The sequence below is a fragment of the Chiroxiphia lanceolata genome, chromosome 12 (genome assembly GCF_009829145.1).
Source record: "Chiroxiphia lanceolata isolate bChiLan1 chromosome 12, bChiLan1.pri, whole genome shotgun sequence".
Classification (NCBI taxonomy): domain Eukaryota; kingdom Metazoa; phylum Chordata; class Aves; order Passeriformes; family Pipridae; genus Chiroxiphia; species Chiroxiphia lanceolata.
Genome location: NC_045648.1, coordinates 19,401,842 through 19,417,877, shown reverse-complemented (window position 1 = coordinate 19,417,877; position 16,036 = coordinate 19,401,842). Strand labels below are relative to the sequence as shown.

General features: G+C 41.6%; 1 protein-coding gene across 2 annotated transcripts in view; it reads left to right on the top strand.

Moving 5' to 3' along the window:
- TLN2 (talin 2) overlaps positions 1-16,036 on the top strand; it is a 158,195-nt gene that overhangs the window by 78,785 nt on the left and 63,374 nt on the right. For both annotated transcript variants that reach the window (XM_032699805.1, XM_032699804.1), the window contains 12 exons: positions 804-984; positions 2,847-2,960; positions 3,603-3,711; positions 4,338-4,546; positions 5,378-5,476; positions 6,764-6,931; positions 7,042-7,336; positions 9,910-10,076; positions 11,107-11,235; positions 12,731-12,844; positions 14,287-14,400; positions 15,522-15,656. In XM_032699805.1, the coding sequence (XP_032555696.1) occupies positions 804-984; positions 2,847-2,960; positions 3,603-3,711; positions 4,338-4,546; positions 5,378-5,476; positions 6,764-6,931; positions 7,042-7,336; positions 9,910-10,076; positions 11,107-11,235; positions 12,731-12,844; positions 14,287-14,400; positions 15,522-15,656 (1,834 nt within the window). The remainder of the gene's footprint in view (positions 1-803; positions 985-2,846; positions 2,961-3,602; positions 3,712-4,337; positions 4,547-5,377; positions 5,477-6,763; positions 6,932-7,041; positions 7,337-9,909; positions 10,077-11,106; positions 11,236-12,730; positions 12,845-14,286; positions 14,401-15,521; positions 15,657-16,036) is intronic.

Here is a 16,036-nt window from a genome sequence, read left to right as displayed (position 1 = left end):
GTAGCCCAAAACTTGTAATTGATAAATACAAGATTTTTTCACAGTTGAAATCACTATTTTCCCCCCAGAAGAGTGTTATTATTAAAGCCTGAATTCCTGTCAACGTTTCTATCTATTAAAGCTTGAATCATATTTAAATATGAGCAGTACATCTGGCAAAGCAGCTCATGACCATGGATGGCAGTAACTTTATTTATTATTCTTGAAAGTATCCTACTCCCTAGCCCATTATCTGATAGACTGCCAGATCATTGACAGGTACTGTTGTGCTTATGTGTATAAAGGTGAAGGAAAGAATGTTAGTTTTTATCCCATTTCTAGGAAGTACTTGCAAAAGACATCTCCACAAGGTTCATGCTTCTATTTTCTATTGATCAGTCAATGATACAACTGAAACAAAGCAGTTGTTATGCCATAAACCCTGTTCTGGTTCTGTCTGTCATGCATCTAAAAGGGGTAAAGCTTTTGTACCATGTGTACCAAAACTGCACATTGCCTTTTCCTTGGTGCCTGCTCATTAGTGCTACTAATAATTATATTTTATTAATGATAGTTTTGTTGTCATTATAAAATTAATATTTTATTATAAATAAATAATAATAATAATAGGCAGATTAATAAATCTGCCCAAAGCCCCAGATTGTTTTTCCAGTATGTTAGAAAATGGTTAGAAAGGAAAAACGGCTTCTCCAAACGTTGTAAAATGCACTTTAAAATCCTAAAGGAAGATCACCTGGCAGAACCTGATTTGCAGGAGCTCACTAATTCTCTGTTGGATGGGTTGTTTGTTTTTTTTTTTACAGATCTACCATTCTGCAGCAGCAGTTCAACAGGACAGGGAAGGTGGAGCACGGCTCCGTGGCACTGCCCGCCGTCATGCGCTCGGGCTCCAGCGGCCCCGAGACCTTCAACGTTGGCATCATGCCCTCCCCCCAGCAGCAGGTCACCATCGGGCAGATGCACAGAGGACACATGCCCCCTCTTGTGAGCAGCCTCCTGGTTTTGTGTTTGGAACTCTTTTTTGTCTTTGAAACTTGTCTGCACTGCGAGGAGTCAGAGACAGAGTTTTATACCTATTTCTAAGAGCAGGAGTCCTGGCTGGAACTTCCTGGCTGTCCTACCAAACATAAGTTTGGAGTGTCCCTGGTGTATTTAGGGTATCATATTTTGATTTATATCTTTGTTTTCTTTAAAGCAGGCTCTTCCAGCCTTCTCTTTGCTTCTAAGTAGTTAAACCAGTATTTAAGGGTAAAAAAAGATGGTTTAAAGAGTGGCAAAAGTAAGCAATTTTAAAGAAAAGGCTTACTTTTAGCTTATCACTAGCCAACCAATTTAGAAATTTTTTAGTAGGCTTAAGGCAGGTAGTGCGTTTTCTCAGTTAAATTAAAAGGCTTTAAAAGCCCTAAAAAGTCTTTGAGAATATAATCAATGCTTAAGATCATGATATACTACTAGAAGTGTAATATGTGTAGTGGATTGCCCTTGGCTGTTTGCCAAATGCCTGCCCAGCTGCTTTTTCACTCCTCCTCCTCAATGAGAAGTGTGTGTGTAGGATATGTAAGATAAAAAAGCTTTATCTGGCATAGGTCAAGATAAAGACATGGAGATCACCAATTACCTTCATGGGCAAAACAGAATCAGCTTGGGGAAAAGGAATTTAATTTATTGTCAATTAAAATACAGTCGGATGGTGAGAAACATGAAAATTAAAACACCTTCCCATCCACCCCCCCTTTTTTTTTTCCACACAGACTCAAACTTCAGTCCTTCACTTCTGACTGTTCTACTCCCTGCTCACAAGTGGTCAACTTGTAACAGCCCCTCTCTGCTGCTCCTTCCTCCTCATGCTTTTCCCCAGATCCAGTGTGTGTGTCCTGCATTTTATCCCTGCAGTCATTCAGGATAAACTGCCTTCGGCATGGGTCCCTATGAGCTGCAGTTCCCTTTGGAGATCCCACTCCAGTGCTGGTCCTCCACAGGCTTCAGTTCCTGTCAGACCCTGCTCCAGCACAGACTCTCCATAGGCTGGAGTTTCTTCCCAGGAAATCCCCATGTGCTGCAGCATGGGGCCCTCTGTGCTCTGCAGGGTGGATATGAGGATATCTGCTCCAACAGGGCTCTCCCACAGGCTGCAGGGAAATACCTGCTCCACTCTGGTCACCCCTGTGCTCTGCTGCCCCAGCACCTTCTCCACATCCCCCTCAGGCACTGGTATTTGCAAGGGTGTTTCATGAACTTTTTTTTTCCCCTCTCTGCCATGTGGTGGTTTGCCCTTTCTGACAGGTGCTTTCCCAGAGGTGCCACAGCTGCTGGGCTCAGCTGTGTCCTGCCCTGGCTCTGTTGGTGTACCCAGCATGGGGCAGCCCCTGGCCCCTTCTCACCCCTGCAGCCAAAACTGTGCCACAGACACCCAACACAGATCTCCATCCTGCTCTGCCTAAACCCTGCAGTTCTCTGTTAACCTGTGCACAGTGCTGACAGTTTAGTTTTAGAGTCGTCCTTGATGACGTTGGTAGCTGTGCCAGGAAATCAATAAGGATATCCTAGAGGCAAGTTGAGTTTTCATGTTCCTTGAATGCAGGTCAGTAAGACAGCTCAGTGGTGTTCTGTGTGTGTCTGTTTGATCTGAGAAAGCTGAAAGGTGTGGAAGCACAGAGTAGTATAAAATGACACAGGTGAAAGACTGTGAGAGAGATTTGCTCCCTCCAGTGCACCAGGGGAGGGCCAGATCTGAAACGGCCTGGTGTGAGTGTTGGACTCTTGGCACTCGCTGTCTCTTGGTGCACGTGTCACATGTGCCTGGAGTGCCCTTTGGGACACAGCACCAGCCCTGTTTTGCCTTGCAGACCTCAGCCCAGCAGGCCCTGATGGGCACCATCAACACCAGCATGCACGCGGTGCAGCAGGCACAGGCCGACCTCAACGAGGTGGACAACCTGCCTCCTCTGGGGCAGGACATGGTGAGTTCTCCTCAGCCCTCAGAGAAATGAGTCTTGATGCTCTGGGGTGTTTACAGATCATTGTCCCCAGATCTAAAGTGATGTCACTTTTAAAATGGGATAAAATGCTGTTCTCTCTTTAAGGAATTGTGTTCAGTGTTCCACCTCACTCTTATCAGTCTCCTGAGATCAGATGCAGCAGAGTTCCTTGCACAAACATGTCTGGAATGCTATTGTTTTGTGGGCATGTGTACAATTAAACACAATCTATGGGCATTATTTATGGTGGGAGTGACTGCCTCCCACACACCTGAAAAATAAGAACAAAATCTGATTCTGTTGCTCCTGATCCAGGTTAGGGCATGAGGACAGAGAAAAAGGGTTATTGCTTGTGGGGGGCTGTCAGTCAAGAGTGTTTAGCCTTCATGCATGCACTTTATGGCATTTACCTTAAAAGGGCAGCTGTTGAAGTGTGGTAGCAAATCTGTAGTGAAGGAATCAGCAGAAGAAAATGTTTGCTTTAACATTTCACTTTAAGGGCTTGCTGGCTGTCCTCTGTTTCACTTCTAAAAGTCCATGAAGGAATGGGAGATTTACATGGTATTGCCTCTTGTAGAGCCTCACTGCAATCCTTAATTCTTCTTTTTTCTTATTGCTCTTCAGGCATCCAGAGTATGGGTTCAGAACAAGGTTGATGAATCCAAACATGAAATACACTCTCAGGTTGATGCAATCACTGCAGGAACTGCGTCTGTCGTGAACCTCACGGCAGGTAAACTTCAATGGGAGGGGTTTCCTTGCAGTCTCCTGACATTTGTCAGTCTAAATCAAGTAACACAGGAACTGAGCTGCAGAAAAAGTGTCAATAAAACACTCTGGTAGGACACTGATGTGTGGAACACACTTTGTGTCCCTCCCAACATGGCTTTTGTATCTTCGGTTTCTCTCTCGCACTGAAGGTACAGTTGGCTTGCTTATTCAATAAAGTAGAGAGTGTTTGCAAGCTTACCACAAGAAAGCATTATTGACAGTTGTTGGATTATTATATGTTTATTGGTGATGGTTTTTCTTCAGCAAATTATAAGTTGAAGGAGCTGCGAGTGGCTTAAACAGCACAAGACTGTAGTGCTTTAGGTTCTTTCAGCATGGAAAGATAGCTGACACTGTGGGCTTCTCAGCAATTGCATTGAGTGAGGAGAAATTCTGTTAGAAGATAGAAGAAGAAACATAGAAATCAGACAATTTAGAGCAATCTAATTCTTTTAAAGTGACAAATTACTTAGTAGGCACTGCTTGGCTACCTTGAAACATCTCTCAAGAGTGTAGCTTGTGGCAGCTGCCCCTGTTTCCCCTTTAACCACTAAAGCATTCTGATCATAGAAAACATTTGCTCTACAGGGGACCCAGTTGACACTGATTACACTGCTGTGGGATGTGCCATCACAACCATCTCTTCCAACCTCACTGAGATGTCCAAAGGTGTGAAGCTGCTTGCTGCTCTCATGGATGATGAGGTTGGAAGTGGAGAAGACCTCCTGAAAGCTGCTCGAACACTGGCCAGTGCTGTCTCAGACCTGCTGAAGGCTGTGCAACCTACTTCAGGAGAGGTGAGTAGATGGAAACTCCTCAGGTTCCTTCTCTGAAGTGCATGGCTTTGGTTTTTTTGAGACTGGTTAGGTTCTACACTCACCTGTTCAGTGCCACTTACTGTTCCCTGTGCAAGCAGCTCTTGTGACTACTTCTTAATCCTTCATCTGTCTCTGTGCCTTTAAGTCTTGCACCTTGATATTAGAATGGTCTGTGTTGTGTACAGAGGTTGATTTATGCAAGAAATAGTTGATTAATCTGGGTACTGTATTCTCTTTTAGAAACAAATTTCAAATAGTACTGTGACTCAATAGGAAGTGGAGAGACTCAATAGTACTGTGACTCAATAGGAGTGGCTCTTTTCCTTACTCTTTTTGTCTACTTTGATGTATAAATGTGAAGTTAATTCATATATTGTAGTTTTCCAGAAATGAGAGTAGAACTGACCAGGATAAAATCCTTTGATTAGTTTGTTGTGATTTGGAGTCTATAGACAGTTTGCCTTAGATCTCTTCAGGTATTTATGTTTCGAAGAACATGAAATCTCCTGATGTTTCAGATCATATTGACTCTCCATCCTTAATTATTTTTGCAGTTATGACAGCAAAGTTTATTCAAGTTCTCCAAAGTTCTTTGCATGTTGTCTGGGAACACATCAGATGAAACCCCTGAAATATGGATGTGCAGTTGTGCATGTGGAAAAGTAAAGATTTCTCCAAAGTATTCCTGTTGTGAATTTTTTGGGGGCTGTATTGATTGCACAGCTGTGTAGCATTTCTTGGAGGAAATCTAAACTTCAAGTAAAGCTCATTTTCTCTGAATTAATGTGTTTCACTGTCACCTTTTGGCAGCCTCGACAGACAGTTTTGACTGCAGCTGGAAGCATTGGACAAGCAAGTGGGGAGCTCCTGAGGCAAATTGGAGAGAATGAAACAGATGAAAGGTTCCAGGTAACGAGGGGGGATTGTTTGTCACTGCCAGAGCTGGGCAGCTTTCTAATGAGGAGGTCTCTGCATAAAGCCAGGCTTCCCAAAGTGTGCTTAGAAAATACTGGAGTTTCTCTCCACTAATTGAGGTTAATCCATTTTGAAGTTGTTTTTAATTACACAGTCACAGAGTGCTGATTTCATAAGAACCCCTACTTGGTTCTGTGAATCATCCAGATGCTTTCATGCTTCATGGAGAGCTGTTTGCACTGGATTTCTCCTCATTACATGGAGTAGTTTTCCCGTACGTGTTTGCTGTGTCTGTATGTAGGAGTGCAACCCAAAAGTTAATAAAACCTTCTGGTGAACTGAGTAGAAGAAAACTACTATATTACAAACAAAATCTCTTTAAGATTAGTAGTATTAGCAATTATAAAATCATAATGCCTCATGACTTAACAGTGTTTGCTATTAGCAGTTTAAGACCATTGTTCTTAAATGCTCTGTTAAAAACATGTCTGGGTTTTTTCACTCAATGGTTATTTTAACAGTATAGACATTAGGAAGACTCCATCACACTAAAAAACTCTCAAGTATATGGAATGTGGGATTTTAAGTGGGGAAATGGGAAGAAATTATTTGAACTTATTCATTGCAGGAATTAACACCTGAGTGTGTTTTAATGTCGCAGCTTCAGAGTGAACTAAATTATTTTGGTACAAGGGAAAAATGTGCTGGAATTAAGACCTGTTTTGATTAGGAGCAATGATTTGTAGGACTATATTTACATCATGGACAAGGAAAAATTGTGGTTGGAAAGGGCATTTTCAAAAATGCAATTGCAATTGTTTCTGCTGTTAAGCACAATTTAATCCTTGAATTTTGTTATCAACTCGAGTCCTGTCTCTCCTCAGCAGTTTTGTCCTTGAGGTTGTCACTCTTATTGCAGATATTTATCACATGTTTAGTGGTGAACTCCAGATGGTTTTGTATTAATAGTGTGTTCTCAGGAAGTGAAGATAAGCACATTTCAAATTGGGACAAAGATTTCTTCTTATGGACACTGAGCCAATTGAAAACTTGATAGTCCATATTCCTTCAGTGGAGTACCTTCATAATGTAGATGCAGAAATGGTTGTACTGAGGACAGAAAACCACTGGGTTTCTGAGCAATAGCTATGGCTGCTGCTTTACACCAAACAACATGTTGAAGTTTTCATATAAAAGAACTTACCTTCAGGAGATCTGATCTTATGAACAACAAAGTATATACTTTGTTAGATTGACTGAGTTTTCCCTTTGTTTTGCCAGGATGTCCTGATGAGTTTGGCCAAAGCTGTTGCCAATGCTGCTGCCATGTTGGTGCTGAAGGCCAAGAACGTGGCACAGGTGGCTGAGGACACAGTCCTGCAGAACAGGGTCATTGCTGCTGCCACACAGTGTGCACTCTCTACTTCCCAGCTCGTGGCTTGTGCCAAGGTGAGGCTGCTGGTGTTCCCGGGGTGCCAAGGCACTGCTGTGGATTCCCCAAAACTGTGTTAGTATCAAACCAACCTGTTCTGAATGCTCCGTGCCCTCTCCCCGTGCAGGTTGTGAGTCCCACCATCAGCTCTCCGGTGTGCCAGGAGCAGCTGATTGAGGCTGGGAAGCTGGTGGACCGCTCGGTGGAGAACTGTGTGAGGGCCTGCCAGGCTGCCACAGACGACACCGAGCTGCTGAAGCAGGTCAGTGCAGCTGCCAGCATCGTGAGCCAGGCCCTGAACGACCTCCTGCAGCACGTGCGGCAGTTTGCGAGCAGGGGGGAGCCCATCGGGCGCTACGACCAGGCCACAGACACCATCATGTGTGTCACAGAGAGCATCTTCAGCTCCATGGGGGATGCTGGTAAGTGCCCCTAAGGAACAGCAGCTTCCCATTGCTCAGGGATGTGCACCTTGCAAAGGAAGGAGGTAAAAATCCTTCTCTGGCGTGTACTAGTGCTGTCACAGAATCACAGGATCAGCTGGGTTGGAAAAGACCCCTGAGATCATCGAGTCCAACCCTTGATCCAACCCCACTGTGGTTCCCAGCCCATGGCACTGATGCCACATCCAGTCTCACCTTAAACACTTCCAGGGACAGTGAATCCACCCCCTCCTTGGGCAGCCCATTCCAATGGCTGATTACTCTCTCCATAAAAAATTTCTTCCCAATATCCAACCTAAACCTCCCCTGGCCGAGCTTAAGACCGAGCCCTCTTGTCCTACCGCTGGTTGCCTGGGAGGTGCTCGTCCAACCCATAATATTAAATCAGCAAAATGCCCATAGCTGTGTGCTGGGTGGAGTGAACGTTCTGGGAAAACAATCCCTATCATGCTAAAGGATTGCTGTAGTATTTTGTCTGTTCTCTACCACTTCACAGGATTGTGTAGCAATGTGTATCAGCTCCAGATATGAAGACAGGCACCTGGGCAAATACTTCACAGTGGTGGATTTTACTATGCATAGATTTTTTTTTGAGGTTTTGAAACTTATTTCTGCTTTTTTTTTTTTATGTGATGCTTCTAAAATGGGTGTAGCTTCTAGAATCAACCCAAACTTGAGATCCCTACTGTTTAACCAAGCCAGTGTGAATTTTTAGTAAAGAACCAGTAAATTACTTAGAACAGTGAAATTTCAATAGTTCTAAGTGTTGTGAAGTAGCAGCAATATGGAGGGGCAGTATCAACTAGAAATCAAGACAATTCATAGAAAGTTTAAAATGGGATGATTTTACTCACCAGTTATGGTGAATAGTATAGTTTTGGTATTTTCTTTCATGTTGTATCAATGCAAGGCCAGGAAAGAAAACATTTCAGTCACAACTGTGTTCATGTTACAGTCAATGTGAACAAATGAATCTTTTATTGTAGAGTTGTCTTGGTTGTTACATTTAAGAGGCAAAACTTTCAGATGTTTGTTTTTTCAGGAAATGTGATTACAGCCATACAGACACTTCTAGAGGATTATGCAAAGAAGTAATTAGTGAAATCTCAGTGTATTTTGACCCTAGAATCTTTATGAGAAACATGAGCAATTAAGATTTTTAAAAAATGCACAGGAATGGTTGCTAAACCACTTTTAATCTTCAAATTGAAGGCTGTGGAAAAGGTTTTCTAATGCTCTGTAGGTATCCTAAGGAATTTTAATTAATGTAGAAGTGCACAGGAAACCATGTCAGGTTTTGTGTTTTGCTGTCATTCGTGATTCAGCTCCTGTACAGAAAGATGCAGTGAAAGAGGTGATCTTGAATAACATTTATTGTCTGTCAAGTCAAAACCAGTCAAATATGTTGTTTTGCAATACCTAATTTTTAGTAGAAGTTATTCAGATTCCAGTCTGTGTTTCCAATTTATCATTGCTCTACTGTGGTTGCAATTTTAACAGCAAAGAGACTCCAGCCTGTGACTGCTGAATTATTGTTTGTAATCTCTTTGATTTACTGACTTAATACTGCAGGAAAGAGCATTTAAAGGGATTTTTTTTTCAAGTGGGATATTTGGACTGAGAGCTGAGTTAGCAAATACTGGTGAAAGTTTTAATTGCAAAATTTCATACTGGGAATGATAACGGTTGATAACAGCTAGAAAAATGTAATTTTTTGGGCCTATGCCTGACCAGAGGAGTCTGGTCTTTTAATTCTGATGCCCACAATTCACCTTTACACGTGAGAAAACAGCTGTTATTGTCTTTGTTCCCATGATTTCTTAAGAGCACTGGAAAAAAATGAGGCCTTAAACCCAAATACATCTAACTTGATTTGATAACCTATGGAAAGGCAAAGGCTTTATTGATTCCTGTCTATTTATGAAGGAGTCCAAGTGTATGTTTTAGTGACCAAATGAATTTGTTCTAGAAAGGGTATGAATCCACTTCAGAAGCACTGTTGTTTCATCTCTGTGCTTCACCATGACCAGAACATGACTCCATTATCATAAATATATCTTATTTTTGGCCAAACCCCTCTCTTAATGCTGCTAAGTCTCTTCTGACAAGGTTCTTAATTTAGTTTATATTAAACAGAAGATAATTCCCCAAAAGAACAGATGCAAGATGGGTAATTTTTATTGAAGGAGTGAGATCTTGGCTGTGATTTGAAAAAGCAAAATTTTTAGTCTTCCTTGGGACAGGAGTGTCCTTGAACTGTATATTCAAAATTACCTGGAAATATTGATTCGGGGGTTTTATCCTGCTATCTAGAATGCAAATACTTCAGTTTTGTTCTTAATCTCCACTACAGTGGCTTCCACCATTTATACTGTGATCAAAGATATTGTTTATAAAACTCCCAAGTTATGAACTACACGTGTATCACTTTCAAGTAAAAAAAAATACTTCGGCAAACACGACTTCGGTTTTGTCTGGTGAAATGATGGTGGATTTTGAAAGCCAAGCTGCTCTGTGGAGAGCAGGAGGTCCAACTGCAGTTGTGTCCCCAGGTGAGATGGTGCGGCAGGCCCGGGTGCTGGCACAGGCCACCTCCGACCTTGTCAACGCCATGAGGTCGGATGCTGAGGCAGAAATAGATATGGAGAACTCCAAGAAGCTTCTGGCTGCTGCAAAGCTCCTGGCAGACTCTACAGCCCGCATGGTGGAAGCTGCAAAGGTACCAGGGAAAGGCACTGTCACTTCAGCTTGTGGGGTTGTGCCCAAAGAGGAGCGGGATGTGGGATGTTATAGGTGGGATCTGGCTGTGGGAGAGATGGTTTCTCTTATCCTGTAAATGTTCAGCATTTAATGACTTATCCTAGGTATGTTGCAAAAAACCAAGTTATTAGTTACCTGGAGTTTTTTGGTTTTAAAAACCCACTCTTGCACTGCTTTGCTTTCCTGTGTGCAGGGTGGTCGTGTCTCGGGCCATCCAGGGCAGTGCCACCAGCCATAACCACTGGGATGCAAAGCCTTGTACCAGTTCCAGGCGGAACAGCAGAACCACAGCAGTCTCCTGCTGAAACCATTCACAGAGCAACTCTTCTCTGTCTTAGGAACAGTTTCCTCCAGCTGATTTAACTTTTTCTTTTCTTTCTGTGCTGGAAACCTCTTTAAATCCACTAGGGAGAAATATATCTCCCTTTGAATTGTTTCCCAGATCCTGCACTGGAATGATTTTTACAGCAGCAGGGCCAGTGCTCTGCTGGGACTCCAGTCCATATGCCTGGCTGCAGAGCATTTCCTTGACTTCCCAGTAACTTCTCAGACTTCAAATGGAGAAAACCTGCTGTGTTAAATCTTAATTTTTGGACTGCAGATACTGCAAGGCATATTGAATTGGGAATTTTAAAAACTGTATGTTTTTTTTCCAAACCCTGCTTTTCTCCAAGTCCGTTATTACAGATCACAGGGGAAGCAGTTTACAAAGGCTTTTTTCCCAAGCACCCAAAGTAGTGCATGAAGCAAATGTTCAACTCCCTTTCTCCAAGTATCAAACACACACAGTAACAACCTTTCACTGGCAATTTCCGTGTTGAAGGCTTGCAATATTTTAGTGTTCCTTTAACTTTGGTTAAGACAATACAAGGAAAATGAAGGCTGATGTAGCAGACACTGTCTGGAACTAAAGCTTTGATATTCATCTGTGTTTTCTCCAGTAACTTTTACTGAGACTGTGGTGGTTTTTGCTCTGAAATCTTGTGTAGGGAGCTGCAGCCAACCCTGAAAATGAGGATCAGCAACAGCGTCTGAGAGAAGCAGCAGAGGGACTGCGGGTGGCCACCAATGCTGCTGCACAGAACGCCATCAAGAAGAAGATTGTCAACAGATTAGAGGTTGGAAACTAGATATTGTTGAATTTTCAGTTTGCTCCCTTTTGATAACTAATATCTGCAGATAATTTTGAGAAAGTGGAAATGGCTGTTTCAGTAAAAGTGCTAAGCACCGAATGATAGCACCATAAACTCAGTTCAGAGTACAAGGCTGGGGGTTAGACATGGTAGAGTGTGATACCACAGTGCTCAGAAAATGGAGCACTTTGTTTCACTGATGTAGTAAAGTGGTGTAAGGATTTGACTCAGAAGGCATTAGGCAGAAAATTAGAACAGCTGAGCTGAAACTGCTCCATTACTGCTTTAATTTATCCGTGTGATCTGTCATTTACACACAACACCTTTGGGTGGCTTTACTAGTACATTTGCCAGTGTCATACAAATTTCTCTACAAAGTTATATTCAAGCTCAGCATATCCAATTAATCTGGTAAAGTACTCAGAATCAAAGAAGCAGGAATGAAAGTAAAAAGATCCTATCTGGTAGCACAGCCGAGGGGGAGAAGGACCATTTACTGAGGATAAAATATCTTGGAGGCTTGTCTTGTAGGCAAGGTTTGATCTTCCTGTTCTCAGACAAAATGAAGAAAAGATAGATTAAAAAAAGAAGCATTTTTAAATTCCTTGTTTGCAACTGTGATTTTACAGTAGTCTGATTAAATTCAATGAGATGAGACAAACAAGCTCATCTAAGTAGGTAACCAAGTTGCTGTGTCTGCCTAGAACTAAAAATCAAGAGTATTTCAGGAAATAAAGGCTGCCATTTTCTAACTGCATGCAAGAAAGTTTTATAAAAATAACATTTGATTTGCTTTGCTGTTGTAATATATATGGCCTCACAAAGGAGTGAAGTGTGTAGTGAACTTCATGCTTGGTTGTATTTAGTGGGCCAGTTGGTGTTGGTGTGTTGAAATACTTTGGATAAATTGTTGAATTTTTCATTTTGTACTGGGGAGATGTTGATAGTAACACTCCTAGATATTTGAAGAAGGTCTTATCAGTGCTTTTAGACCCAGGAATACCAGTATTTTGGGTCTCTGTGTCATTTTAGTAACTTTGCTTTTGCCACAGAGCAATCTCAGTAAGAATTGGCTCCCTTGAGCCCTTGCTCAGAGGTATTAATGTAGCAGGTGAAGCACTGCATCTGCTTTGCCTGTTTCCTCTGGCCTTTGTAAGGAGTCAATTGTTTGGCCCATCTCTGCTGTTTGTATTTGACTTCTTTTGCTCAGACTGCCATCTAAGCTGTGGAAGAGTGAGAGTGTAGAATCCTTCTAATTCTACCTTTTTCTTTGTTGGCAAGTTAGAGATGGATAAGTGTTCGAATCATTTTCACCTTGAGAGAAGAGCAATTCTGAGTTTCCTTAAGGCAAATCAAATCAAGGGACATAGTGTATTAATCTGTCAAAGTTGTTACACTCAGAGCTACCTGTAACATGTATTTCATCCTCTGAATTACTCAGGCTTTTACCACTGATTTAACTGTTTCTTTTTCTCCAAAGATTGCAGCTAAACAAGCTGCAGCTGCTGCTACCCAGACTATTGCAGCCTCTCAGAATGCAGCTGTTTCAAATAAGAACACAGCAGCCCACCAGCAACTTGTGCAGAGCTGCAAGGTAAACACAGCACAACCCACTGACAAATAATAACCCTTGAACTCTGCCTTGTGGGGAGCTGAAAATCACCCTCCCTAATATTGTTGCAACCTCCAAAAGAGATTTTAAAAAACTCCAACACTACCTGTGTGAATCTGTATTTGTTGTGTTTTCTATGTGTAGAGAAAGTAACCCCTGAATTTTCCATAGTGAGGGATGGAAGAGCAACAGTGATTTATATTATCATGGAGTGAAGTTCTTATTTAACATATTGGTTATATAATTGGTTATATAACTAACAACTGATCCTGCTATTCTGATATTCCACCTCCAAGAAACTGGCACCTTAAATGTCACCATAAAAAATAAGTTTTAGACTTTACTGTGGGGTTACCATGATTCCTAGCTTGAAGCTAAAGCTGTCAGGACCACAGTTTTCAAGGTAGGCCTGAAGTCAAGCACATGACTGTAGTTTCAATGCTAGAATTCAGAGTCTGATGAGAAGCTGTTCTCTTTTGTGTTTAAGCTATATTTGGCAGATCAGCTTCTAGCTTTGATTAATAAAGAAATTACATTTAAATAAAAAAAAATAAAAAAGACAATAGAATGCAGAAGGATTTTCTTCTGCATCAAAGAGCAGTTATGTGGGGAACAAGAACAAAACCATTAAAGAAGATACTGTTAAAAGCCACATTAACATTCAGCAATTGTCTTCTAAGAAATGTTGGAGTTAAATAAGGTAGCTCAAGTACATCTCAAAATTGTGTTGGAGAGAGCTGCTATTTCAGTATGAATCAGAAAAAAAAAACAAGGTGATTCACTCTATTGTTTGCAGTTCATTCTAATTCTGTCCTGATGCTCATTTATTAGCAGAGAAGATTCAGTATCTACTCCTTTACTTTTTGTGGTGTTGATAATGTAGTACTGCACTACTGAAGTAAGTGTTATTGTGGAATGGATGGACAGGGACCATGAATGTGGACAATCCAGGAGTAAAATTTTAGCAATACACACTTGCCATACTATAAGTTTGTGTTGTTGAAAGTCATGAGAAAGTAGGCTGAGGTGCTTATGGATAAAAGACAATGTTTTTTCTGAAAGCAGGGCATTCTCTTTAAAAAAATCTGTCGCCTCCACTACTGGTATTTGAACATGCAAAGGAAGGAATTAGAAATACTTGGTGTATGTAATTCTGCATAAAAACCTTGGATTGTCTTGTAGGATCCTTAAACTAAAAAGTAGCTTGAATAAAGATTTCTTAAGTAGACCATCTCTAAGAAAATCCTATTGTATACTAATTTGGTTTGATGGAGTCCTAAATGAATTCTGTGAAGGCACAAGAATATTTTACCTGTGAATGCTACAGTTGTCTTTAAGGGGAGCGGGGACAGTGCTTGTTTTAGTGTCAAAGCATTTTAAGTTCTCATTTATTTACTAAAATCTTTTCCCTTTGTTTTTTTTAGAATGTTGCAGACCACATTCCTCAGTTGGTGCAGGGTGTGAGAGGAAGTCAAGCTCAGGCAGAAGACCTCAGTGCCCAGCTTGCTTTGATAAACTCCAGCCAGAATTTCCTCCAGGTGAAGTGAATCAATCACTGCAGTAGACGCAGTGATAAATAAACAGTAAATTGTTAACTTTTAACAAGAAAACTAATGTTTGTGGACAAGGAACATTCATTGCTGTAGTACTTGCCTTCTGGGAAAGAGTTTAAAGATCAAGATGGAGAGAATTCAGCATCTAAGTAAAGGTCTGAATATGTGAGATGCTGCTTAGGCAAGGTAAATTTAGTGTTGCAGCAACAAGCTCCAGAATTCTTCAGAAATAAAAGGGACTATTACTATGGTTTTTTAGATATTAACCTGCATAATGGAGCTAGATTCAAGTTTTGGACAAAACACAAAATTTGACTCTGTGCTTTTTTTTCCAAAACATCTAAAAAATAGAATAGAAAGACAGAATATTGAGCATCGATAACAAAACTGTTGAGTTTATTGTTGACATTATAAGAAACAAACAGAAAAAAACAATTCTCCATGTGAGATGATCATTACTTGGCACCAGTTAGTCTTGCCTGAAATGTGGTTGCTGTTAGCAGGTTTTTTATGGTCTCATGTAGGCAGAGGTATCACAAACCATGCCCTTGCTCTGTTTTAAATATTTTGCTGTATGATTCCCTCTGGGCCATTCAAGTGATCAATCCATCTCCCCTCTGGCTGTATGTGTGTACAGTGGTGATGATAAGAATCAGCAAAGTATTTTAATTGCATTAGCAGTAATCCCTGTGAAAAGCCATTGCTTGAATTACAGTTCTCTATTGGTGGAATTTTGGCAGAGTTTAACGTTTAGAAACAGAGACATGTTTGCCATCTGTACCACCTGGACCTGCTTGTGCCACATGGATGCTGGATGGCAAAAGAGCACATTTAAGCATTTTTAAGCAGTCTACATGAGCACCCAAAGGCCTCAGGCAGACATTGGTATCAATGGAGCAGTCACTGTAACAGTAAAGCTGCAGGGGACTCAGCAATGTGGAATTACCACAGGGTGCTGCAGCTTGAGGGATGTGCATGATCATTAAAGAAAAATTGAGAAACCTCATGAGTGTGTGGATGAAGGAAGCAGTTTATTGAACCTTAAACCTCTTTTAAGGAAAATGAGCTGGTCAAACCAATTGTGTTCACTGTTGCTCTTTGAACAGCCTGGAAGTAAGATGGTGGCCTCTGCTAAAGCTGCAGTCCCCACAGTGACTGATCAGGCAGCAGCAATGCAGCTCAGTCAGTGTGCCAAGAACCTTGCCACCAGCTTAGCTGAGCTACGAACAGCCTCCCAGAAGGTAGGTAAATACTGATTTTAATCAGCTAAAGCAGGATGGCTTTGTGTCTCCCCCAAGGGAATAGCTCATGCTCAGGCACTGTTCTCACTTTTGTGCAGTTTGCTCAGACTCCCAGGTGGCTCCTGAGTCATAAAAAAGGGGAGGGAGAAGTGACAAGAAAACTGAAAAGCTTGTGCTAGCATTTCCATACCAGAAAAACAGGAGGAGGGAGGACAGAGCAGCACATTAAGGCTCTGAGCTGCTCTTACATTTGAGGGAGAGCAGGGACAGAGAGCGGATCTTGTGCAGCAGCCAAACCAGAGAGAACCCAGCTGTGGCACTGCTGTGGCCACTGCTGTAATTGTGAACTGCAGCCATCATCTCTAAAACTCAGGGAAGCA